Source organism: Mauremys mutica, chromosome 5, assembly GCF_020497125.1.
Source record: "Mauremys mutica isolate MM-2020 ecotype Southern chromosome 5, ASM2049712v1, whole genome shotgun sequence".
Taxonomy (NCBI): Eukaryota; Metazoa; Chordata; order Testudines; family Geoemydidae; genus Mauremys; species Mauremys mutica.
Window position 1 is genome coordinate 90,913,750 of NC_059076.1, and position 27,731 is coordinate 90,941,480.

Here is a 27,731-nt window from a genome sequence, read left to right on the forward strand (position 1 = left end):
TGCTTGGGGCGGCGGAAATCCTAGAGCCGCCCCTGAGCATAGGCAAGACCAAGAGTTGATGGGCCAAGATAAACATAAGGTCCCCAAGTCCTGAAGGCTGTGCCAAGCCAATACACACATGTAGGGGATCTCTGTGCATTCTGACCAATCCTGAGGTGAGCTAGCCTGGCATAGCAAGATTATTTATGCAGCTGCTCCACCCTTAGGTGCTGCCAAAGCCCAGAAATAAAAATGAGATCGCCACCCCCATCCAGCCAATCCTTGATGAATCTGTGTTACCTTTTCTGTTGCAAGGACAAGAGGAGTTACTATCGCCCAGGTGTATTTGTAGCCCTTGCAGAACCTCCTGCAGGAGTGGGAGAAGAGTGGGCAGCATGGTGATGTGTGGACCTAGATCTGCTCAGACACTAATGTGTGGGATTGAGGGGTGGTTGGAGGGGTTGTATGGGTCTCCGTTGCTACCCTCTGCCCTCAATCATCCTGAGAAGGTGATATCCTTGGGCGGGTGGATTGCTGTTGCTGGCTGACAGCTCAGTTTCAGAGCTGTTAGCCAGTTCTGGTGCAGCATGGAGAAGCTGATGGCTCATACCTTTCTTCCCAGCAGTCATTCAGTGGGGAGATCCCACCCCAGCAGAGAGACATTAGGAAGTATTCGCTTTCATTCACTGGTGATCAATTATCAAAAAGGGCAGTGGGGAAGGAGGAATCTGTAACTCCATTCCAGAGGAGGGTCAGGCCTGAGTGACTGCAGAGCAGACTTGTGATTGCTGACCCTGGGGAGCCTCCACCATCTAGATTCCAATGTGGAGCCCAGCCAGGCTCTAGCGTTCTGCCCAGACCCACATCTGCTAAATAGGAGGTCAGGATTTAGCCCCTAAGATTTATTTTCCACCTGAAATTACACAAAAACTATTTCCAAAGCATGTGCTCTTGTCCTGTATGCATATACTGCTACCTTCTGCCTGGTAGCATGCTACATGCCTGCTTCCTAGTTGCAGACCACTGCTTCAGATTTCTCCTCTCCAGTCCTCTGTTGCCGGCAACTGCCCCCTCCCCCTCAGAGCTCTTTATTTTATTATTAACCTGGTATGCAGTCTTTGACCCAGCCAGTTTAATCTGTGACTAAACCTATTTCATTGGTTTTCATTTTATTCATACAACAGGGAAATATTGAACAAAATAAAAGAATTCTAGAAGACAGCGACAGCTCCCATGTATTGTAACTATAAAAACTAAGATTACTAATAAAATACTAAAGTATTCTGCTGATGGTCTTCCTTATATTGCCAAAAGTATTGAAACACAGAAATAGGGCTCTAGCTGCATCATAAATTTAACCCATTGTGTCTAGACGTTGAAGGAGGTTTCAAAACTGTGCTTGTCCTTGCATGGGATATATTTTGCTGCAATACCGATTGTGATGGGTTTACAGACCCCACAGTAAGGCAAACTTGGTGATGAAATAGTATTGGGCCAAGAAGGCCCTGCTCCTCAGCAGCTGCTGGGCATGCTTCCTATAGAGGACCTACCTAAAAAGGAGCTCCAGCAGGCTGGTGGAGGGATGGAAAGAAACAGGCTGCAATAAGGCAGACAGGCTGCAGCCAGTGAGGCAGTCTACGGGAGAAGGACTAGGACTGTAAGAGTTGGCCGGGATCCCCCTTCTCACTGATGAAGGGGGGGACAACTGGACTTTGAGGGTGAGCTTCGAAGCATCCACACACACACATACACACACACACACACACACACCAGCTAAAGCCCTGGACTACCAAGACTGTGTAAACAGAAGGTTTACAGAGGCCATGCTCCAAACTGAAGGGAAAACTGTAGGCCCAGGGGAGGCTGATCTGGAGTGGCAGCCAGAAAGAACTGACCACCTCTTTCCCCTTGGGCCCTGGGTTGGACCTGGTGGACAGGGAGGGCCTGGGTCCCCCTATCCTTCCCCCTTCCCCCAGATGCTGCCAGGCCCCCTGGACTTCCCGGAAGAACTGCCTCAAAGTGACTGTTTGGCTGTGGCCTGTCCACTGTGCATTCTGGCCTCCAACCAAAGCCCATTACTCCTCCAGCCAAGTGGCCTAGCTAGGTTAGACTGAGAGCTTATGCTCTATCCTGCTATCTTTTGATCTGATGCAATCAACTCATGGCCCTGAGAGACCGAATACAGGCTCTTGAGACCAGAGCGGCTGAACTGGAGGAGCTAAGGGAGACAGAGAGGTATGTAGGGACTTCCAGGGATACAATAGAGCAGTCCCACTGTAGTCTGACAGCTTCTGTGCTGCTATGGAGGGTGAAAGCCTCAGGAGAAAAGAACATCAAGTTGGAGTGGAAGGAAATGATCCCATAGTTGGGACCCTCCTTCCAAGGGGAGGGATAGCTCAGTGGTTTGAGCCTTTGCTTGCTAAACCCAGAGTTGTGAGTTCAGTCCTTGAGGGGGCCATTTAGGGATCTGGGGCAAAAATCTGTCTGGGGATTGGTCCTGCCTTGAGCAGGGGGTTGGACTAGATGACCTCCTGAGTCCTGAGGTCTCTTCCAACCCTGATATTCTATGAGATGATGTTATGGCATCCTCATGCACTAAGAGAATCCCAGGTGCTAGGAAGAGCCAGGTGATAGTAATGGGAGGTTTGATTATTAGAAATATAGTTCGTTGGGTTTGTGATGGCCAGGAGATCCACATGGTAAATTGCCTGCCAGGTGTGAAAGTTGTGGATTTCACAAGACATCTAGAGATTAAAGTCCAGGACCACCCTGGTAGCATTACGTGAAATGCTTCCAGTTCCATGCACAGGGCCAGGAAGAGAGCTGCAGGGTCTCAATGAATGGCTGAGACGATGTTGTGGGGAGGAGGATTTTAGGCTTAATGGGAACCTTTTGGGAAAGGAGGAGCCTATACAGAAAGGATGAGCTCCACTTAGACCCCAAAACAGAACCAGGCTGCTAGCATGTAAAATTTAAAAGATTATATAGGATTTTTTAAATTAAGGGCTGGAGGAAAGCCAACAGGTGCCCTGGACTAGCACACAGTTTGAGTAGAGACACCCCTTAGGGATAAACTTATTAAAGGGGACACTCTACAAATTTCTTTCCTATCCTCTTTATTAGGATATAAAGTACAAGTAGGAGCTAGTATGGAACAGTCAAACATAAGAGTCCCATTTAATTATAACACATGAAGGTAAGCAACTGAATATTGACAAAATGTACACGTGCTTACATACAAATGCTAGAAGTCTAAATACTAAGATGGGTGAATTAGAGTGACTGGCCTTAAATGAGGATATTAATACAATAGACACTGTGGAAATTTGGTGGAATGAAGATAATCAATGGGATGCGGTTATACCAGGGTGCAAAATCTATAGCAATGACAGCGTAGGTCGCACTAGAGCGGGAGTGGCGCTACATGTGAAATAAAGTAGAGTTAAATAAAGTGAAAATCTTAAATGAATGAAACTGTACCATAGAATCTCTGTGAATAGCAATTCCATGCTTAAATAATAAGAGTATAGCAGCAGGAACATATTACTGACCACCTGACCTGGATGGTGACAGTAATTGTGAAATGTTCTGGGAGATTAGAGAGACTACAAAGGCAGACAATGCAATACTAATAGGGGATTTCAACTACCCTCATATTGACTGGGAACATGTCCGCTCAGGAAGGGATGTAAAGATAAAATTTCTAGACACATTAAATGACTGATTCCCTAGAACACACAAGGTGAGAGACAGTTCTTGATTTAGTCTTAAATTCGGCACAGGATCTGGTCCAAGAGGTGAATACAGTAGAACCTCAAAGATACAAACACTAGAGTTACAGACTGACCGGTCAACCGGACACCATGTGGAATTGAAAGTAAGCAATCAGGCAGCCGTGGAGACAAAAAAAAAAAAACCCAGCAAATACAGTACTGTGCCTGTATTGCATCTTAAAGGTAGACACATCTGGGCTGCCTGTTCCCACTCTCACCCCCTGCTCACCACATGGAGGGCAGCCACTTACAGGTAGGAGGTGAAGATGCTGAGGTAGTTTTACAGGCACAGATGTGAGGCCCCCAAGCAGGCAGAGCATGAGCAGAGCTAGGGGTCTGTGCTGCTTTCCTGTAAGCCATGGAGGGAGCAAACTTGCATGCCCAGTCCAAGCCTGGGAAAAAGACTTCCCAAGGTCCTGCTGGAACCTGGCCTGGAGTGTTTGCTGCTGGAGCTGGAGCCCAAGCTCCTGCCTGCATGCTGCACTTGGAGGAGCAGCTCAGTTTTAAAGGGCCACAGCCCCAGGGTGCCTTACTCATCACCCTTGCAGTCAGGGCGCTAGAACCAGGTGCCTGTCCCCACCCCCACTTGCTGGGCATCCACTTACATGTAGGAGGAGAAGACTCTGAAGTTCACAGGCACAGCTGTGAGACCCCACTCTGAGCAGTCCACTCTGAGGAACATCCCATAATGTCTTGTTCAGAGTTACAAAAAACCTCAATTCCCAAGGTGTCTGTAATTCTGAGGTTCTACTGTATAGCCAAACGGTTCAGTAATAGAGACCATAACATGATTAAATTTAACATCCTTATAGGAGGGGGAAAAAACACCACAGTAACATTTAACTTCAAAAAGAGGAGCTACAAAAAATGAGGAAGCTAGTTAAACATAAATTAAAAGGAATAGTCACAGGAGTGAAATGCCTTCAAACTGCATGGAGTCAATTTAAAAACACCATAATAGAGGCTCAAACTAAATGTATACCCAAATAAAAAACAGTAAGAAGACCAAAAAATGACACCATGCCTAAACAGCAAAGTAAAAGAGGTGTTTAGAGGCAAAAAAGCATCCTTTAAAAAGTGGAAGTAAAGTCCTACTGAGGAAAATAGAAAGGAACATAAACTCTGGCAAATCAAGTGTAAAAGTATAATAAGGCAGGCCAAGAAAGAATTTTAAGAGCACTTAACTGAAGACATAAAAACTAACAGCAAAAAAAAATTAAGTACATCAGAAGCAGGAAGCCTGCCAAACAGTCGGAGCCACTGGATGATGGAGATGCTAAAGATGCTGTCTGTTGCTGTTGCAGAAAAGCATTGGTCTTCACTGAAGAGGATATGGGGGAGATTCCCACACCTGAGCCACTCTATTTAGGTGATACATCTGAGGAACTGTCCCAGAATGAGCTGTCAGTAGAGGAGTTTTGGATAAATTAAACAGTAATAAATCACCAAGAGCAGACGGTGTTCACCCAAGAGCTCAGAAGGAACTCAGATATGAAGTTGCAGAACTACTAACTGTGATATGTGATCTACCTCTTAAATCGTGGTCTGTACCAGATGACTGGAGGGTAGCCAATGTAACACCTATTTTTTTAAAAAGGCTCCAGAGGTGATCCTGGCAATTACAGGCTAGTAAACCTAACTTTATTATCGGGAAAATTGGTTGAAACTATAGTAAAGAACAGAATTATCAGACACATAGATGAACACGATAAGTTGGGGAAGAGTCAACATGGCTTTTGTAAAGGGAAATCATGCCTCACCAGTCTATTAAAATTCTTTGAGGTGTCAGCAAGCATGTGGACAAGAGTGATCCAGTTGAAATAATGTTTTTGGACTTTCAGTAAGCCTTTGATAAGGTCCTTTACCAAAGGCTCTTAAGCAATTAAGAAGTCATGTGATGAGAGGGAAGATCCTCTCCTGGATCAGTATCTGGTTGAATGATAGGAAACAAAGGGTAGGAATAAATAGTTTTCACAGTGGATAGAGATAAATAGATGAGTCCCCCAAGGATCTGAATTGAGACCTGTGTTGTTCAACAGATTCATAAATGATCTTGAAAAAGGGGTAAACGGTGAGGTGACAAAACTTGCAGACGATACAAAATTACTCAGGATAGTTAAACCCAAAGCTGACTGCAAAGAGTTACAAAAAAATCTCACTAAACTGGCCAGCTGGGCAACACAATGTTGATAAGTGCAAAGTCATGCACACTGGAAAAAATAATCCCAGCTACACATACAAAATCATGGGCTCTAAATTAGCTGTTACTGCACAAGACAGAGAACTTGAAGTCATTGTTCTCTTAAAACAGCCACTTAATGTGCAATGGCTAGCTAATAAAATGTTAGAAACCATTAGGAAAGAGAGAAAATATCATAACGCCAAGATATAAATTCATGATGTGCCCACACCTTGAATATTGTGCGCAGTTCTGGTCACCCCATCTCAAAAAAGATATATCAGAACTGAAAAAGGTTCAGAGAAGGGCAGTGAAAATAAGGGTATGGAACAGCTTCCATAAGAGGAGAGATTAAAAGACCTGAATTGTTCATTTTAGAAAAGTGATGACTGAGGGGGTATGATAGAGGTCTATAAAATCATGAAGTATATGGAGAAACTGAATAAGGAACTGTTATTTTCCCCTTCACATACCACAAGGGGAATACATAACACAACTAGGAATCACCCAATGAAATAAATAGGCAATAGGTTTAAAACAAAGGGAAGTACTTCTTCACACAACACACAGTCAACTTGTGGAATTCGTTGCTGGGGGTGTTGTGAAGGCCAAAAGTATAACTGGGTTCAAAATTAGAAAAGTTCATGAAAGATATGTCTGTCAAGACAGACAGAGAACCCTCAACCATGCTTCTAGTTGTTCCCATCACTTTAGACTGACACTACAGACTGAAACTTAATAGGTTTCAGGGAGAGATGCAGAGTGACAGACCTGGAATCTTATTATATAGCTGTGTCTCAGATTTCTTCCTCTGACAATATATTTCCTTTGGATTATTTTCTTCTTAGATGCAACAGTTTATGGTTTTCCAAAATCCATCTTATTTTATTTCCTGATCATATTTCTAACTTCTCTATATTATCTTAGTATTTTATGTACCCACAGTTGTTTGCAGCACCTTCCATATTAGTATCACCTGAAAATTGAATTAAATTCTTTGCATAACCTCTTTAAGATTATTACTGAAGATGTTAAGTAACATCAGACCAGTAATGCCCCACTAATCACCTCCATCCAATTTGTTGTGTTTTATTACTTTCTTTACTCTTTGTTTGCTTGTTCTGACAGTTTCTAAACCAAGTTCTTGAGCTTTCAACTATTTTAATTGATACTTTGAATTAACACTTTGAAATTCCAAATTTCTACATGTGTGCTGACAATTCAGAGGCCACAGAAATGCATAAGGCATGGAGATATGATACAACCATATCCAGTATATCCAACACTTTGGTTAACACGCTTGGTAAAATGAGCAATTTTGGGCTTTACGACAAACTAATGTTTCTGTTATCTCTCCACCTGCTCTTTTCCACTTTGGCCCAGTGGGGCTCAGATAAGTTATGGAGATACATTTATCGAGTACTAGAGTTGAGGATAATGCTGCCATCTCTACTGTAGGTGCATCTATATTAGGAAAATGTGTGTTTTTCTTTATTGGTGCTTCTCCACCATTGATCGAAACAGTGGGAGATGTGGGGCTGTGTGGAGTAATTAGTTCTACTACTCTGAGTAAGGTTAGATAACAGTATGATCAAAATGCCTGCACTTGTCTCTGTTGGTACTTCCATTGTGATTATAACTGCTTAGCTGTGCGGGAGCAGAAGAACACTTGGCTACACTTACAAATTTGCAACACACCCTCTGCAGCGCTGCAAATTGCGGCGCTACAAAGCGCCAGTGTAGTCAAAGCCCCAGCGCTGGGAGCCGCGCTCCCAGCGCTGTCCGTTATTCCCCACAGGGAGGTGAAGTACGGACAGCGCTGGGAGAGTTTTCTCCCAGCGCTGGCACTTTGACTACACTTAGCGCTTCAAAGCGCTGCCGCGGCAGCGCTGCCGCGGCAGCGCTTTGAAATGCAAGTGTAGCCAAAGCCTTATTACAGTGCACACCCCAGAAGGCTCAGATGTCTACACAAAGAGGGCTGAAGAGTTTTCAGCCTACATTAGACAAACATTGGGCTAAATTCTACTCTCACTTATACCAGTATAAATCCTGGGGACTTCTCTTTTGATCAGTGAAGTAGTTCCCAATTTACACTAGTATAAACGAGATCAGAATTTGGCCCACAGGAAATAATGACGACAGACAAAGATGGAGGAAAAGATAACAAATAGGAAGGTGTGAAGTGTAAATGATTTCTATGCCTATTCAAAGAACAGTTCTTTGCACTTGAGAATAAAGTATAAACGAGTAGGAACACACACACACCCCAGGGTAGAATCTCTGGTCCTGATTCTGCAATTTGATCTGTGTGGGTTGACCTTTATGTGAAGTTCATCAGTTAATTTTAGTGATAGCACTGTTTTCATGAGAAGTGTTATCTGTTTTTAAAAATTCAGTTGCTGCTGTAAAAAAAAGGACTCTGGCTTGAATTAACTCCAAGACAACCTGCCCCTGAAGTCCTGACACACACATCACTCTCATTGATTTCAAAGGAAATTAGACACGTGTAAGGTTTGTAGGCTGGGAGCACTGAGCTATTCACACATTGCCAGGGGCACTTCAGACCCTGCAAGTGGAGAATCAACTCCCCCTTCATTCCTTCCTTCATTAGAGAAGTGCAAGGTCAAACTGAGCAAGGTCAAACTGGCTTCATTAAGGGTCACTGGAGTTTCCATGAACCTTTGAGTGTGGAGTTTTACATTCCCTTTTAGCTAAGATAGGAAGGACCCAATTCTGTCCCCCTCCCCTTATATACTGCGCCCAACAATACTACTTGTGGAGCAAGGAATTACTCAGTAGAAGCAAGGATGGCAGAATCAGTCCCTAAATCATGTTGTCCCACAGACAGAATGAAATGTAAGAAAAATAAGGTAACAAAATAAAATAAATGAACCAAGTCAGAAAAAAATGGTTCTCTCCTATTTCTTACTTTTTTCCTCTCAAAAAAAATGAAAGATTACCTGAAATGTCAGTTAAGCAGAGACATGTTATCTTAATAAATGAGCATGCAAGTATGTGCCCAGTAAGTTATTTGATTAAACAGGAAGCTAGAATCACATAGATATCCACAAATAAAGCTCCAAATCTAAACGAGTGTATCATTAGCTCATTTGTAAGCCTTTCCAGATGTAGCAGCAGTTCTGACTTTGGCAGCTTTCCAGTAGGTTGCCTGCAGTCTGAGCTTTCCTGTGTCCGCAGTGAGAACTGCAATGCCTGAGTCTTGAAGGAAAGGGCTCCGCAAAGCTGACGACAAATTTTACAAAGTAACGACCTGCCTTGTGAAGGATATTTCAGACAGATAACAGAGCAGAGAATGCCCCTTATCCTGTGGCCAAACTGCTGCAGTTTTACTGTGGATGTGTGATACTCTGCACTGCATTATGGAACACCCAGTGAAAGCCCCTTTGAGAAGATCATTTAGTGATCACATCAGAGACTCTACTGCTAGAGCCCTGGATGTTATCTGGAAAAATACAAGAGACAGACGACTGGCAGGTGAGGAGGGGGTAAAAAAACATGTTTTAAAATACACAGGGATAATTAGTGGTGTCATTTGCATAAGGTATGTCAGTGTCACTCCACAATATTTACCTATTATTTTCTTTCAATGTCATGTTACTTCAGTGCTCCCCCTTCAGTAGGACTGCGCAGGATTCTCCAGCTATGATCTTGTGATATATATTTGAAAGAGCAGGAACAATGGATGTAACATTTCACTGTTGAAATTATGTTGTGAATCCCTCACAGCGAAGTTACTGAAGCATTTTATTTTGCTATTTAAGTCAGCTTCTGTGCTCTATTGGTATGATATGCTTCAGTGAGTTGCATTACAGACTCTTTCCTAGCCAAGAAGTATGTCAGTTAGAGTATCTGGGCTGTGCAGTGAAAGATTACTGGTATTTCCTTTGGCAAAGCACTCACTGCTTTAAGGTCCAAGTGAGTGTCAGGTATGCCAGAGCCAGGCTTTTGAAATATAAATTAAGTATAACTATACAGTTACAATTCATATGCTCTTATTTTGGCTTACAAGATGCAAAACGTGGCAAACCGTTATGGAGGCCTGGGGAAGAAAATAATTAACCAATTTTTTTCCTTCTGTTTGTTGTCTATCTCTGAGTGCTTCTCATTCACATAAATGAAGGCTGTTGTTTTTATTGTCATAGCATTTAGATACCTCAGAAAAGGCAGCAGAAATACTCAGTGGGTGTGGCATATAAGAAAGGCCACTTCAGTTTGTTTATTTACTTTTACTGCGAATGGCTTATTTTGGATGGGTGGGGGGAGTGTTTTTAATGATAGTGGCAAGATTAGTCATCACTGTGATGACCAAGAAAAAAACCTTTTGGATTCAATAATGTAAACTGAATGTTTACATCATTTTCATTTACTTGTCTGTAGAGAAAACAAGGGCAGCTAAATATTGCAAACGCCTTTGTGGTGGTGCACTAATGCCAGAAATTATTATATAAGATATTTTGGGGGAAGGCTGGGCATGGATTATAAAGAAAAACATTTTAAAATGATATACTTTTTCTTCAAGACAATAATAAAAATACATTAATACTATCAAATGGTGCAGTTCTCTAAGTTATAGTAAGTAAAACTATGTTATCTGGCAACAGTTTTGCCATCAGATTATGTGATATGCCTCATTATACAGTGGCAGGGATATAAATATGCTTTAAACCATAGTAGATTATAAACAACTTCAGCCTGCTGTGCTAGTTATTAGGTAGCAGGGTTATTTCTGTGGCTGTTTCCGCAGATGCCACATCTTACTATGTAGCCTTTAATTATTTTTAGATTTCTGAAATCCCTTAAAAACACCCTTTTCCTTCACTTTACCTTCCACCATTGAGTTTTACAAAAGAGGACCACATCATTAGAGATGGAAATGTTGGATTTAAAGCTCCACACCTTAAGGTGTCAACAGCTAAACATAAGCTTGCCAGTGTCATTAAAGGGCAAGACACCAACCTTTCTTCCATGATCAATTTAATTTAGCAGTCAGCCATAGACTGAGTATCATGTCTCCACTGTCTTGCAGAGACAGATGGGTTGGATTTTTCTCTCTGGAAAAGCATTGTGGAACATGGCATAAGAGTCACAACATTAGGACCTGTTGCAGTCAAAAGCAAGGTGGGTGCACGACAACTGGATACAATGACAGGGGGAAAGTGGATAGGTTCATTGAAAAAGCAAGGAGATTATGCAAAATCTAGAAGAGTGAGGCTGGGTTGGCCAAGTGGTCCTTTATGTTTAATATTTTCTTATTTCCTAATCTGGGTGTTGCCAGGTCATCTGGTTATTTGTTTACCCTTGGAATTTGTTTTCATTCCATCTGCTAGAAATTTTTGTGTGAAATGTTTTGAGTAAGCTTTTCAATTTACAGCTAAACCTGGTATGGCATTTACATCAACAGGCTCCAAGAATGTCTGGCTTACTTCCAAATAAGACAACAACAACCACAAACTCCCTTGTCTTCTACAAAATTGTTTTCCACTCATTGGTTCGCACAGAAAAACATGTAATGACACAGGTAATTTGTGCCTTCCCACAGCGAGTGACAGATCCATGAAAATATGTAGGTTTTATCAGGACACAAAAAGACCTTGTTAAATATAAATATATATATGTATATATGCATATGATTGACAAATATCTGAGGAATACACAACTGCTCATTTATTTCTTGGGGCTGTCACATTCTTAGAAATGAGTGAGCATGTAACCCTTCAATCACTTAAAATATGTTGATAAGGGTGGGTATGTTTTTATTCTTGATGGCAGACATTTGTGAGCAGCCACAGTTTTTATCAATACAGTGCTTAGATGTTGGAGTGCCCTTAGAAGCAGTGAGCATTCCATTTTTCAGGCTGTGCTGGTGATCTGAGAGTTGACAAGTACAATAATACATTGGGATTGTTGTCAGCCAAATCGCTTTATTTAATCATCAAGCTGGTACCCAGATATACAGCACAATACAGAACTGCATTGAAAATATTCAGGATTCATTTCTGTAAAATACAGTGCTAGTACTAGATGAGATCAATAGAGAGACAATAAAAAGCACAAAACATCAAATAATTTTATGCTGGTCTATTGATTTACACTACAGTATTAGAAGTACATGAAGAGTACATGACAGTAAAATCAATATTGCAATTAGATAAGCAAACTTTCTTAATAGGATGCAACTTAAAAAGCACAGGGTCCAAGTAACTAACAAGGGAAAGAAGAAAATGTGAAAAACTCATTCCTTGTGGAATATGCAATAAGAAAATCATCTGAACAATGTTCTGCCTTGGAACGGCCAAAAATTATCAAAGACATAAGCCTGTGCACAGTGATGGCCAATCCTGCAGTTCAGTCCAACACAAGGATCAGACAGCTAGAAACATCTACTGTAAACTTTTGGGCAACCAAGTAAGGAGGATATCCTAGAAAAATACCATCATGGAGAAAAAAGAAGAGAGATTTCCCAAAAATATCCTGACATAAATATTATATGCTGAACTCTAAATGACACAGTGATTTATGCTTCTCATGCATAGCAAAAAAAGTCATCAATTATTAAAAATAATTCATGGAATTAAGAAATGTTTTTGACTGTTGTGCTGGTGTACTGAAAAGGGGTTGAAAAGGGATATGGACCCTCTTCTCACCACATCCCCCTCCCTCAGTCTACTGCAGCCATGAGGCAGGATACCCTGCATTGCTCCTCTGTGAAGGAGCAGTAAGGTGCACTACAAGTTGCTTTCACCCTGGTCCCCCAGGAGCCAACCTGGACTATGCTGGCAGGATGACTCATGACCCTCTGCCCTGTTCAACTCTTCTTCCACGTTCTCACCACCTTGCGTAAAGTCAGGATATTGCTTTTACAGTCCAGCAACATTCAATACATCAGAAATCATTGCAACGCCATGCCAGCAGTGTTGTTGTGGGGATGTCAAGTGGGAGCATCATGTACCTATTGAAGGGGGATGAAAAAAGCATGATTTATTCATTGCTATATAATCCATACTTCATCATTCTTTTTCAGAGTGAACTTCAGTAGTCATGAAAAAGTGAAGGGATTTCTACTTGCAGCTAATACTGGCTAATGGGGGCAGGGAGAGGGAGCGGTGTGCACACATGAGCACGCACAAAATCTGACCTTGTATGATCTTAGAATGTTGAAAACCAGGCCTGTCAATTAATCGCAGTTAACTCACGCGATTAACTCAAAAAAAATAATCATGATTAATCGTATTTATAACAATAGAATACCAATTGAAATGTATTAAATATTTTTTGATGTCTTTCTACATTGTATACTGTGTTGTAATTGAAATCAAAGTGCACAATGCTCATTATATTTTTTTATTACAAATATATGCATTGTAAAAATGATAAACAAAAGAAATACTATTTTTCAATTCACCTCATACAAGTACTGAAGTGCAATCTCTTTATTGTGAAAGTGTAACTTACAAAGGCAGATTTTTTTTTTTTGGTTACATTACTGCACTCAAAAACAAGAGTGTAAAACTTTAGCGCCTACACGTACACTCAGTCCTACTTCTTATTCTGCCAATCGCTAAGATGAACAAGTTTGTTTACATTGACAGGAGATACTGCTGCCTACTTCTTACTTAAAATGTCACCTGAAACTGAGAACAGGCGTTCTCATGGCACTTTTGTAGCCGTTGTTGCAAGGTGTTTACATGTCAGATATGCTAAACATTCGCATGCCCCTTCATTCTTCGGCCACCATTCCAGAGAACATGCTTCCATCCTGATGATGCTTGTTAAAAAAATAATGTATCAATTAAATTTGTGACCGTACTCCTTGGGGGGAGAATTGGATGTCTCCTGATCTTTTACAGTTGCAATTAATCGCATGATTAAAAAAATTAATCACTTGACAGCCCTATTGAAAACTAATCCATCAAACACAAGTAAAACAATAAGAGCATTTTCCATTTCTAGGATGCAGTAGGAAAGCACCTCAAGATACAATCTGCCTGTGTATATCTGTCCCTATCTATAAGGGACAGGTCCTAGGCATCAGTATAGAATATCAATAGAATTATACTGTTTGAAGTTTTTACAAAGTGAAAAAATGGTCAGTGGGTACTACAATAGCCAACCAAAACAGATTTAAAGCCAGGTCTCAAAAGGTGATTTGTATTTACAGACCAACATTTTAAAACTTGAGAGACAGATCCTCAGTTGATGTAAATTGTCATAGCCCTTTGGCCACAATGGACTTCAGCTGGGGATCTGGCCCTGGGTGTCTAAAGATAGGCATCTAAATCCAAATTTAGATACTTTAGGGCTTGTATCCACAGTGCATTAGTCTGCACAGAGGGGTGTAAATTGTAATACATGATAGCATGTCACACACTAACTGGCTTGCATAGCCCCTGCTGCTACACACTAAAAGCCGCTTAGTCTGCCTTAGTGTCCCATTTCAAAATGTACTGCATTAACGTGCAGTAGGGAACTTTTAGTGTGAACCAGTAGGGTCTACACAGGCCAGTTAGTGCACAACACATTGATGCGCACTAGAGTTTACGCCCCTCTAGAGTGGACTAATGCACCATGTAGACAAACCCTTAGGAAGGTGCTTGATGTTTCAGAAGTACTGACCACCTTCTACTCCAACAAGCATTACCCTGATGTATCTGAGTATAGAGTATTGCCTGAAAAGTGTAGCTGTACAAATATTTTAAAAGTTGAAAATAAACATGTTGAAAGGCTTGAAGGATGTTATGCATTTGATTTCATTTTATTTTCACAATCTTTTTAATTAGTAGCTATTATATTTAAGTTATAATATAAGGAGGGTTCTTTAACAAAATTGGAATAACCTCTCTAGTGAAAGGCAACATGGTGGTACAGAACTGTATTACAGTACAGTATTTACATCTGTTAAATTGTCTCAGTCTACATTCCGTGCCAGAACACAGAGCAGAATGTCAATCAGAGGTGATGAACAAACAAGGGTAGGATTCAGAAAATCATGAAGAAGAGGAAAAGATTAAAGGAGTGTATGGAAGGTCAGGGAGATAAGAAATTGAGGTAGGATCAGATTTGTGTAGGATGGGAAGAGTAGCAAAGAGTAAAAGGGGACAAAATGACACACAGTAAATCGTAGAATCATAGATGATTAGGGTTAGAAGAGACCTCAGGAGGTCATCTAGTCCAACCCCCTGCTGAAAGCAGGACCAACTCCAACGAAATCATCCCAGCCAGGGCTTTGTCAAGCTGGGCCTTAGAGGTTTTTAAGGATGGAGATTCTACCACCTCCCTAGGTAACTCATTCCAGTGCTTCACCACCCTCCTAGTGAAATAGTTTTTCCTAATATCCAACCTGGACCTCCCCCACTGCAACTTGAGACCATTGCTCCTTGTTCTGTCACTGCCACCACTGAGAACAGCTTAGTTCCATCCTCTTTGGAACCCCCTTCAGGTAGTTGGTTTTTCACTTTCATACATACTCACTCACCAACATTGTTAGAAAAAAGAAACAAATAAGGAACCTGATCAACAGATCCTGAACATACCCCCTATTTGAAATTAATTGACTTTCAATAAAGGGCAGACCTAAATTCCTTACTAAAATGATTTGTAGATACCAGATGTTATACATAAAAGTTTAAAAGATGTATTGCTAACTCTTCTTAGACTATCTTCAGACTGCAATAAGAAAACAGGTTTCTGCAAGTTCAGATAAACTCTGTACTCAAAATAGCTCCTCTCTTTTCTTTGTGTTACTTTCAGAGAAGGTAGAAAGATATTTGCTAACTCCCTGCAAAATTCACTTTACTTTTGCATGTGTGTGCACGTGTATATGATAACTGGATAAATAGTTCAGTAGAGCTGGTTGAATATTTCTTTTGACATTTTTCCATTTTCAAAAACCAGAAACAACTAAGGAATTTTAAGGGGAAGGTTTGGCAGGGTGGTGGAATTAGTTTTCCCCTCTTTCCCCCCACAACCTCAAAAAAAAACAATGGCCAATGTTCATGATATTTTTTTTTCTGAATAGGATTACTATTTTCTACAAAACTCTATAATTCAGTAGCCAAACTTTTTTCTGAATTTGGCCTAGTGTAACTCAGGCACTTAGTGGAAGGATATAAGAAGTAGTTAATCAATATGTGGCCTTATTACTCAAGAGTGGTGAGCTTCATAAATGTGTTTTGTATAAAAGATGATATTGGGTAAACATATTCTTGGTGACTATTTATATACATTTAAAAAGAGATAGGCAAGTCGACATTTAGACACCCAGAATAAATATATTGCAAGATTTTTCGGCTGTGCTGAAGAGCTACAGCTCCCATTGATGTAACTGGCAGATTTGAGTGCCCGCCACCTCTAAAAACCAGGCCTATGTAGCTAGACAGATGTAGCTATCTGTAGCTCTCTAGTAATATAAATGTAAAGGTACATATGATGTGTGTATGAATATATAAATTGTTCATATATGACAGACAGATGGTATGTTAAGTTTTTGTCTGCATTATTTAGTTATATCAAATAAAAGCTCCCACAAAATGCTTTAAAGACACTATACACTGCATTTATCTTACCAAAGATTCAAAAAAAATTTTAGACTAGAAAGGATCATTATGATCTCTTGTATAACACAGGCCATAGAGCCTCACCCAGTAATTTATGCATCAAGCCCATAACTTTTGTTTGAACTACAGCACATCTTTTTAGAAAGATATCAAGTCTTGATGTAAAGACTTCAAGGGATGAAGAGTCCACCACAACCCTAGGTAGGCTGTACTAAGAGCTAATTACCTCCCCCTTTAAAATTTGCACCACCTTTCTAATCTGAATTTGTCTAGCTTCAGCATCCAATCATGAGATTTTGTTATCCTTTTCTCTCTGCTAGATTAAAGTGTTGTCTACTATCAGAAATCTCTTCCTGATAGAGGTACTTGTAGACCATGATCAAATCACCTTTTAACCTTCTCTTGGGTTAACTAAATAGATGAAGCTTCTTGAGTCTCTAAAAGGCAGGTGTTCCAGACCTCAAATCATTCTTGTAGTTCTTTACTGAGCCCTTCCCAATTTTTCAACATTCTTAAAAAAAAAGTGTGGACACCAGTACTGGACAGAGTATTCAAGTAATGATCTCACTAGTACGATATACAGTAACTCCTCACTTAAAGTCGTCCCAGTTAACATTGTTTCGTTGTTACATTGCTGATCAATTAGGGAACATGCTCATGTAAAGTTGTGTAATGCTCCCTTCTAACATCGTTTGGCAGCCACCTGCTTTGTCTACTGCTTGCAGGAAGAGCAGCCCCTTGCAGCTAGCTGGTGGGGGCTTGGAACCAGGGTGGACCAGCATCCCCCCTATGAGCTCCATCCATATATCAGCTCCCTGCTCCCCTAAGTTCCTTGTGCAGCAGCTACCCAGCAGGCTAGCAATTGCAGCTGTTCCTCCCCGCACTGCCATGTGCTGCTTCTGCCCTCTGCCTTGGAGCTGCTCCCCGAGACTCCTGCTTGCTGTGCGGTGGGGAGGGAAGGAAGAGGGGGGCGAATATCTAGGTGTTGCCCTCCCCCTGCTCTCTGTTTACCCCACCTTCCATAGAGATGGTGTGATACACCAGGGCTCAGGAGGGAGGGAGCTTGCAGCAGCTGCGGTCTCAGCAAGCTGATCTAACTAACAAGGCAGGGTACTTAAAGGGGAAATGTGCATATCTCCCTCCATTCCTGCTGCCTTGTAGAGTGAGAGAGTTAACCCTTGACGGCTCAGCCAATTGCTAGTTCATCATTTAGCAGTAAGGGAAATATCCCACCCTCTGATTCCTCCACCTCAACCAAGCTTCACAATATCATCATTGTGTACCAGTATTAAATTGTTTAAAACTTATACTCTGTGTGTGTGTGTGTGTGTGTGTGTGTGTGTAAGACTAACCCCTGGAACCTAACCCCCTCATTTACATTAATTCCTATGGGAAAATTGGATTCACTTAATATCATTTCGTCACATTTTTCAGGAGCATAACTACAATGTTAAGTGAGGGGTTACTGTACAGAGGTAATACCACCTGCCTACTCCTGTTTGGTGATTGCCTTTTTGGCTACAACATCGCACTGGGAGATCAGTTCAGTTGATTATCCACAAAATACCTAAGTCTTTTTCAGTTTCACTGCATTCAAAGATATTGTCTGCTGTCTTGTAAGTGTGACCTACATTCTTTGATTCTAGATGCCCTTACATTTAACAGTACTAACATGCTTGTTGTTCAAATGAGCCCACTTTGACAAGTGAGCCAACTCAGTCTGTATCAGTGAACTATCCTCTTCATTATTTACCTCTCCTCCAATGTTTGTATCATCTACAGACTTTTCCAGCAATGATTTTTATATTTTCTTCCAGCTCAGTGATAAAGATATTGAATAGCAGTGGGCTAAGAACACACCTCCCTAAAATGATGATTCCCCATTTATAATTCCTTTTTGAGATCAATCAATTAACCAGTTTTAATCCATCTAATATGGGCTACATCGATTCTAATATGGTGCTAATTTTTTATGAGAATGTCCATGTGGGACTAAGTCATATGCTTTACAGAAGTCTAGGTATATTATGTCCATGGTTACCTTATCAACTAAACTTGTAATCTTATAAAAAAGACATCAAGTTTTCTTATCAGACCTATTTTCCATAAAACCATGTTGATTGGTATTAATTATGTTACCATCCTTTAAGTCATCAGCTTTTCCGTGATTTTGCCTGGGATGAATGTAAAGTTAACTGGCCAATAGTTACCTGGATCATCCCATTTACTCTTCTTAAATATTGGCACAAATATTATTTTTCTTCTGTCTTCTAGCATTTCCCTAGACTGGAACTTCTAAGATTTATTAAAAGTCATCATTAATGGTTCACAGAATTCCTCAGCAAATTCTTTCAACACTCTTAGGTACAAGTTATCAGGTCCTGCTGATTTTAAAAATGTTTAATTTTAATACTTGCGCTTTAACATCCTTCCTAGTTACTGATGGAATAGAAAGCATTTCCTTGTCACTGTAAGGTAGATACAAGTATGTTGTTCTGCGTTTTCCAAATACAGAACAGAAAAAATTATTACATATTTTTCCTTATCTGTTTCACGATTGACTTTATAGTATTAGACCTATAATGTTGTTACGGTTTTGTTTGTTCCTGGTATATTTAAAGAAGTTCTTCTTGCTGCTGTTAGTCTACTGGCAATAGATTTTTCGTTTGATACCTTTATCTTCCCTAATCAGTTATCTGCATTTCCTAACTGCTGGTTTGTACTCAGTGCTATCAACTTCCTCATTTTTCCATTTGTTATGTGTATTTTTTATTTTTGTTGTTATTTTTACTTCCCCTCTGAACCAGGATGGCTTTTTAACAGAAGGAGCCTTCTCGGGGATTGTGAGTTTTTTTGGGTCATCTAATAAAGCATTCTTAAACAACTTCTAATTATCATTCTTATTTTTTGTGTTTATTTTTTCCACCCACTGAATTTTGCTCATGATTATTTTCAGTTGCCCCTGTTTAAAGCACCAACTCTACAGGGTTTCACATTTTAACTATCCTTATCCTCAGAAACGTATTTTCTGCATGTACAGGGAATATATTGCTTTAAATGTTAGCTCAGTAACTGTCTTGAGGTTGGAAGAATATAATATATTTGGTTGGTGGCTGTGTGGGTGTAGATGAGGTCATGTTTTACAAAATATGTAATTATACAAGATACCACACATTGAGTGCATTGTGAGGCCTCAGGCCAATCGCTTTCCACCACTTGATATGACAGGATGCAGTGAAAGAATTATTGATCATTTCTTCAGACTAAAAGCTGCCAACTGTTTTTATCAGGTTAAAGTTTTCTCACTTCTGCAGAGGGTTTGTTGTTATCCTGAGAGTTACCTGAAAAACATGTTGTTAAACTAGTATTTGAGGGGAATATTAAATAAATGGGTTTTATAATTCATCACAAATTCAAAGTTCAGACTACATATGTGATCGCCCATAGATCTATGTGCACTTGTCTGCACAATACATATACATCATATGTTTTTATATATCTGGAAAATGTTGGCTACACTCGTATTATAACTGTATACGGAAAAATAAAATATTTTACTTTGTTTTTTAAACAGGGGAAGGTTGACATTTGTAGTGCAATGTTTTTGAGCCAAAATCCCCAAATTATGACTGAAATACATTTTGTTGTTGGGTCTTTTCCTATACTTTATTTTCTTAATTTGTCACTCTCCAAAGAAAAATGTGAAGAAGTGTTGAAATTATCTGAAGAGGTTGTAGGGTGAGACTTTTGCTGCTTATTTTCAGCTGTTGGAATATTCTGTTTCCAGCACCTTTGCACTTCTAATTTGAAGTGTGATATGAGTGGAGTTTGTAGCTATCATACAGCAATGCAAGTGAAAGTGCACTTTCTCTGTCATCTTGGCTATTTTTAATGGGTATTTCAGTATAACACCACCACATTGCAGTTTGGGCAGGATGAGGTAGAGAATTATAGCTGTTGTTTTGACATATTTCACCATATGTTGAATTTTAAACATTTCCTTCATGCAGTTCCTCTGTCATTTCCTTAACCAGAATGCAATAATGGCATTGTTTTGTTAACATTTATTAAACGAAAAAAGAGTACCCAGTACACTGAACACATTATGAAAGTGACTGTAATAAGGTTCTCATGTATACAAGTTAGAACAGCTGGAGGGTCTTATGGAAGTATACACTATTTTCGGAATTCTGTTTTTCTGGTCCTCTTAGTCAGTTCCAACACTGAAATAAACACAGTCTGATGTCATGTCCTGTGCTTGAGCTTTTAGGGTTGTGTATTTAGAAAATTTCTGGAATCCGTAAATTTTGGAATTAGTTTTACTGCAATCCTGGAAACCCAAAATATTTATAAAGATCACATGCAACTGCCAGGAATGGAGGAGATACACATAGGGAAATGCTCAAAGCCTGTCCCTGTAGGGGATGAGCACTCCTGTCCACCAACAGAAAGAGTTTGAGCACCACCATATTAATTGTTCAGCTTGCATCAGGGAAGCTGTCTGTTAGGATTCCAGGATATGCCCCCTGATCTGTATTTCTCAATGTTCTGAGGCCTAAATGTGGTTTGCATTGTGGGACAGGAACCAAAAATAAGGGATGAGGACAAAATTATATCTGTTCTCTGTGGCCCCAGCTTTGATTCAACATTGTGGATGTTATTAAACTATATTATTAAAATTGAAACACAACAAGATCATTGAATGAAGTTCATCCTAATGACAGACAATTGAGAGGTGTGCCCCTTCGAATATCACAGTTCATGTGTTTCCCAAGATCCAGGGGCTGAGTTTCTTGGTTTCCAGGACTGTGTTCCCTTGCTGCATTGTATGGGCATTTCACACATTTGAAAGATTATTATATTATTGAAGCTTTTCTCAAAGTGCTGAAAAGTGATGTAAGTGCTGAACTGCTTTACTGCTTTGATTGTTTGGAAGAGCCTCCCTCAACAAATATTACAATCTCTACAATTCCACTAACATCTGGACAGTTTCCTTACGTCAGAGTTTGGTTGATGAGTTCCAGATGTTATGACTTATTGATATTTTCATTAACTTCTGAGCAGTCCTGTCTTTCTGTTTTGTTTGCAGACTCCAACTTCTTAATACATCAGTGTTGTTGGAGGTAAGGAATGAAATTAGTGTTTGGCACCGACCTAGAGCAACTGAATTCTCTTGTTACCATGTGCATTCTCAGTTAAAACATAAGAACATAAGAAAGGCTGTACCGGGTCAGACCAGAGGTCCATCTAGCCCAGTATCTGTCTACCGACAGTGGCCAATGCCAGGTGCCCCTGAGGGAGTGAACCTAACAGGCAATGATCAAGTGATCTCTCTCCTGCCATCCATCTCCATCCTCTGACGAACAGAGGCTAGGGACACCATTCTTACGCATCCTGGCTAATAGCCATTTATGGACTTAGCCACCATGAATTTATCCAGTCCCCTTTTAAACATTGTTATAGTCCTAGCCTTCACTCCTCAGGTAAGGAGTTCCACAAGTTGACTGTGCGCTGCGTGAAGAAGAACTTCCTTTTATTTGTTTTAAACCTGCTGCCTATTAATTTCATTTGGTGACCCCTAGTTCTTGTATTATGGGAATAAGTAAATAACTTTTCCTTATCCACTTTCTCAACATCACTCATGATTTTATATACCTCTATCATGTCCCCCCTTAGTCTTCTCTTTTCCAAACTGAAGAGTCCTAGCCTCTTTAATCTTTCCTCATATGGAACCCTCTCTAAACCCCTAATCATTTTAGTTGCTCTTTTCTGAACCTTTTCTAGTGCTAGAATATCTTTTTTGAGGTGAGGAGACCACATCTGTACACAGTATTCGAGATGTGGGCGTACCATGGATTTATATAAGGGCAATAATATATTCTCAGTCTTATTCTCTATCCCCTTTTTAATGATTCCTAACATCCTGTTTGCTTTTTTGACCGCCTCTGCACACTGCGTGGACATCTTCAGAGAACTATCCACGATAACTCCAAGATCTTTCTCCTGACTCGTTGTAGCTAAATTTGCCCCCATCATGTTGTATGTATAGTTGGGGTTATTTTTTCCAATATGCATTACTTTACATTTATCCACATTAAATTTCATTTGCCATTTTGTTGCCCAATCACTTAGTTTTGTGAGATCTTTTTGAAGTTCTTCACAATCTGCTTTTGTCTTAACTATCTTGAGCAGTTTAGTATCATCTGCAAACTTTGCCACCTCACTGTTTACCCCTTTCTCCAGATCATTTATGAATAAATTGAATAGGATTGGTCCTAGGACTGACCCTTGGGGAACACCACTAGTTACCCCTCTCCATTCTGAGAATTTACCATTAATTCCTACCCTTTGTTCCCTGTCCTTTAACCAGTTCTCAATCCATGAAAGGACCTTTCCTTTTATCCCATGACAGCTTAATTTACGTAAGAGCCTTTGGTGAGGGACCTTGTCAAAGGCTTTCTGGAAATCTAAGTACACTATGTCCACCGGATCCCCCTTGTCCACATGTTTGTTGACCCCTTCAAAGAACTCTAATAGATTAGTAAGACATGATTTCCATTTACAGAAACCATGTTGACTATTGCTCAAGAGTTTGTTTTTCTATGTGTCTGACAATTTTATTCTTTACTATTGTTTCAACTAATTTGCCCGGTACCGACGTTAGACTTACCAGTCTGTAATTGCCGGGATCACCCCTAGAGCCCTTTTTAAATATTGGCGTTACATTAGCTAACTTCCAGTCATTGGGTACCGAAGACGATTTAAAGGACAGGTTACAAACCTTAGTTAATAGTTCAGCAACTTCACATTTGAGTTCTTTCAGAACTCTTGGGTGAATGCCATCTGGTCCCGGTGACTTGTTAATGTTGAGTTTATCAATTAATTCCAAAACCTCCTCTAGTGACACTTCAATCTGTGACAGTTCCTCAGATTTGTCACCTACAAAAGCCAGCTCAGGTTTGGGAATCTCCTTAACATCCTCAGCTGTGAAGACTGAAGCAAAGAATCCATTTAGTTTCTCCGCAATGACTTTATCATCTTTAAGCGCTCCTTTTGAATTTTGATCGTCAAGGGGCCCCACTGGTTGTTTAGCAGGCTTCCTGCTTCTGATGTACTTAAAAAACATTTTGTTATTACCTTTGGAGTTTTTGACTAGCCGTTCTTCAAACTCCTCTTTGGCTTTTCTTATTACACTCTTGCACTTAAGTTGGCAGTGTTTGTGCTCCTTTCTATTTGCCTCACTAGGATTTGACTTCCACTTTTTAAAGGAAGTCTTTTTATCTCTCACTGCTTCTTTTACGTGGTTGTTAAGCCACGGTGGCTCTTTTTTAGTTCTTTTACTGTTTTTCTTAATTTGGGGTATACATTGAAGTTGGGCCTCTATTATGGTGTCTTTAAAAAGGGCCCACGCAACTTGCAGGGATTTCACTTTAGTCACTGTACCTTTTAACTTTTGTCTAACTAACCCTCTCATTTTTGTATAGTTCCCCCTTTTGAAATTAAAGGCCACAGTGTTGGGCAGTTGAGATGTTCTTCCCACCACAGGGATGTTGAATGCTATTGTTTTATGGTCACTATTTCCAAGCGGTCCTGCTACAGTTACCTCTTGGACCAGCTCCTGCGCTCCACTCAGGATTAAATCTAGAGTCGCCTCTCCCCTTGTGGGTTCCCGTACCAGCTGCTCCATGAAGCAGTCATTTAAAGTATCGAGAAATTTTATCTCTGCATTTCGTCCTGAAGTGAAATGTTCCCAGTCAATATGGGGATAATTGAAATCCCCCACTATTATTGGGTTCTTAATTTTGATAGCCTCTCTAATTTCCCTTAGCATTTCATCATCACTATTACTATGTTACAGTATATGCAGCCTGTGGGAAGGTCAGCTCTAACCCCCTCTAAGATAAGGAAAATTTCACTGGCCTGCTATTTTCAATTAAAATGAGTTACACGAATTGCTAATTCTGCTCCCAATTTAACTTTATACATTGAGTTACCCAGACCATATGAAGCACAGCAAATAAGATAGTATTAATAGGGAGCATGCTCAACTTTTTTCACTTCTTATAACGTAACCGTAACAATCATTTAGAGAATACTTATTGCTCTGAAAGAATACCACCATTGCCCCACTTTCAGGAAGAAGCTCAGTTCTGTGGTTGGTTGCATATTAGGAATCAGCTGCATACTTATTGTAAGTGGTAAGGAAGAAAATGGAAAAAGTGGAGATAAGCAGGATATATAAAACTACAGATCTATTCAGCTGACTGGTTATCTTCTATGGAGATACATGTATTTTATGTTTGCTAGTTTTATGGTGGAACTCCTAGAGGATAAGAGTTGGAACAATTCCCCCAAGTTAGTTCCATCCGCACTTTTTGGAAGTAGTTGCAAGTAGAATGAATGGCATTAGAACAACTTTGCTTTCATTGTATTGCTGTTCTGGAGACTTGGGTCAAATTTTCAAAACTAGCTCTGAAACTGCACTTGAAAGTTTTCCACAAGCAAACCCTACATTTGTGTGTGCAAATCATACTGTGTGTGTGTGTGTGTGTGTGTGTGGTTAGCTGCTATTTCTTAAGTAGCACGAGTGTGCTTGGCACCATATAGGACACAGATATTAAAGAAAAAGTCCTTGCTTCAAAGAGTTTACAAGAAGGGAAGCAAACAGAATGACAGTACTTAATGGGAGAAGCGGAGGAAGGAGATATGTTAGCTCTTTCTCTCACACACACATGTACATTATGTTTTTATATTAAAAAATATATACTGATGTGAGCCACTGCTGTGTAAGGGGCACAGAAGGAGAACTAACTGAGCCCCCTGGTTCCTCCCTGCAGAGCCAAGACTTCCAACTCCCACGAGTGAGGTGTGGACTGGAGTCCAACAGGGACTGCCTCAGCATCCTTGAATAGGAGAAACTCCATAGCCACCTCCTTCACCAGGGGTTTAGAGCCTCAAGTCGTCCACTGATATCAGCAGTTCTAGACTCTGTGACAGCTTGTGTGGTTGATCGTTGCCTTTTGGATAGGAGAGATGAGAGAAAGGGGAGTATTTGAGTAGGAGCTTAGGTAATGGGTAGGCCTTAATATCACCTTCACAGCCCTGGTGCTCACTGACATCAGAATGTTCACTCCATGATGGACCTGCCTTCTGACACCTTCAAAGACTCATCCTGTCCCTGGACTGCAGAAGAAAGGGTGAGAGATTCCTCCTCAGACCCAAATGGTTCCCTAACCCCCACTTGAGGCATCCCAAGGGGAGGGGAGCTTGTGGCTTATGTAGAGAGGGAGTTGGGAGGATAGCTTACCTATGGGATACGTGTTATATATACTAAAAGGAACTAATCATGTTGTATTGGGGGGGGGGATGGTTTGGGAATAATCTATATAGAAGGAATAAAACAAATATACTGTACACGTGAAAAATTAAAATAATATGAAAATAATGGGCTGTGAGCACTAAGTCACTGTTTCTGGAGTCAGAGGAAATTTTAAGAAGGCATGGTGTTGTGTGGTGGCTGGCAATTTTTAACATAATTTATTTTAAATGTTTAATTCATTGCCACCTAGTTGTGCACAGACATTGCAGGATATGATTACTGTTATCTCATACTCCCTCCCCACCTCCTTCCCCATTTGTCTTTAGTTAGATCCTAGGCTTGTGTCTTTTTATGTGGTTGTACAATGGGGCCCTCATTCAGATGTGCGTTTTTGGCTGTTACTCTACTTTAAAGAGTTATACAATACAATATATTTCTCAAACTCAAGCAAATGTGAATCTCAATCAGTGAGAAGTTTGCACACTCATCTGGGAATGTTCATGGCTTCCTTTCAAAGAGAAATTGTGGGGGAAGAGCGAGTATTATGCATTCCATTTTCTCTGGTAGTTTTCTTTTATTTTGAAGTTATAGTTTCATAATTTAGACATTTGTTACTTCAGGAGTTTGACATTGATTTGGTAGAGGAAATAATTCAGAACCTTCACAAGGCTCTGCAGTCTCTGGTCTTAGGTGAAGTGTGTCACTGCCTATTTGCATTCCATGAAGCCTGTTAGCCTCTAATCTATTGGCATTCACAGATGCTCAACCTGAAAGCTTAGCAGTGCCTTTTTAGAGTTGTGCCCTGCATTACTTAGGCAGCTTGATGTTCTATATTTGTAGTTTGGCAGTCACCCTAACATAGCAAAGGGTCTGCCACTCTAGCTGATGTAACACTGGGCTGCACTAAAGATCCAGAAGATGACTTCAGCACATGCCCCTGCTTGTTGTTGCTTGTCTTAGCAGACAAACTCCAGGCATTTAACTGGCACTAATCCACAGCATGTCTGTGTGGTCAGTGAAATTGCCATTTCTTTTGGTCATTTGCATAGTAGTGCCCACAGCGTGTTCATTTTGATTGTAAAGCTATCAGGTGTTGTTCCTGGCTGTCCAGAAACTGAAACAGCATCTTGTGCTTCTTTTAGTCAGTCATAAACCTGGTGTTTTTCAGGACAGTTGAACTACAGCTGAATCCATGAAGTGCATAGAAGACAGATTCACACTGAGAGGCTGTCTGCCTTAATAAATATATCTCTGCAGTAATAATTTTGGTGCACTGTGCTGTTCTGCAGCCTTTCTCTGTAGTTTCATTTGTCCATCTTTGCAGTAGATGTTCAGTCACTACTTCAGCCAAACTGTATAGCTGCAGATAGGAGCAGGGGCGGCTCTACAAATTTGGCCGCCCCAAGCAGTCATGCCCGGGAGGCGCCCCCGAGCCGCAGGAGCAGCGGACCTCCCGCGGGCATGACTGCGGAGGGTCCGCTGGTCGCGCGGCTCGGCTGGACCTCCCGCAGCTGCGGACGGTTCGCTGGTCCGGCGGCTCCGCTTGGGCTGCCGCAGTCATGCCTGCGGGAGGTCCACTGGAGCCGCCGGCCGAGCGTCAAATCCGCAGTCATGCCTGCGGCAGGTCCGCTGGCCCAGCCTGCCGCCCCCCCGGGAAAGGGCCGCCCCAGGCGGGTGCTTGCCCCGCTGGGCTCTGGAGCCGGCCCTGGATAGGAGGCTGTACTTATGAGACTGCCAGCACGTACCCTATAAACAATGTTTTGAACCCTAAACAAGCACAGCAACATGACTGGGATGGTAACTGGGACTGTAAAGGGTTGTGGGAACTGCCTGAGGGTGGTTTTCATGCTCTTTGGGCTACCGTAATATTTTGTTGTTATAAGTTGTTTTATTATAAATATTATTAT

The 27,731-nt window shown here is 40.8% G+C and overlaps 1 protein-coding gene across 3 annotated transcripts in view; it reads left to right on the forward strand.

The window, feature by feature from the left end:
* DLC1 (DLC1 Rho GTPase activating protein) overlaps positions 1-27,731 on the forward strand; it is a 374,569-nt gene that overhangs the window by 214,566 nt on the left and 132,272 nt on the right. The window contains exons 6-7 of one of the 3 annotated variants that reach the window (XM_045018651.1): positions 21,595-21,628; positions 25,343-25,840. The exons of the other annotated variants lie outside the window; for them this stretch is intronic. Of the exons in view, the coding sequence (XP_044874586.1) occupies positions 21,595-21,628; positions 25,343-25,370 (62 nt within the window). The 3' untranslated portion in view covers positions 25,371-25,840. Of the gene's footprint in view, positions 1-21,594; positions 21,629-25,342; positions 25,841-27,731 lie in introns of those variants that run through there. 3 annotated transcript variants of the gene reach the window in all.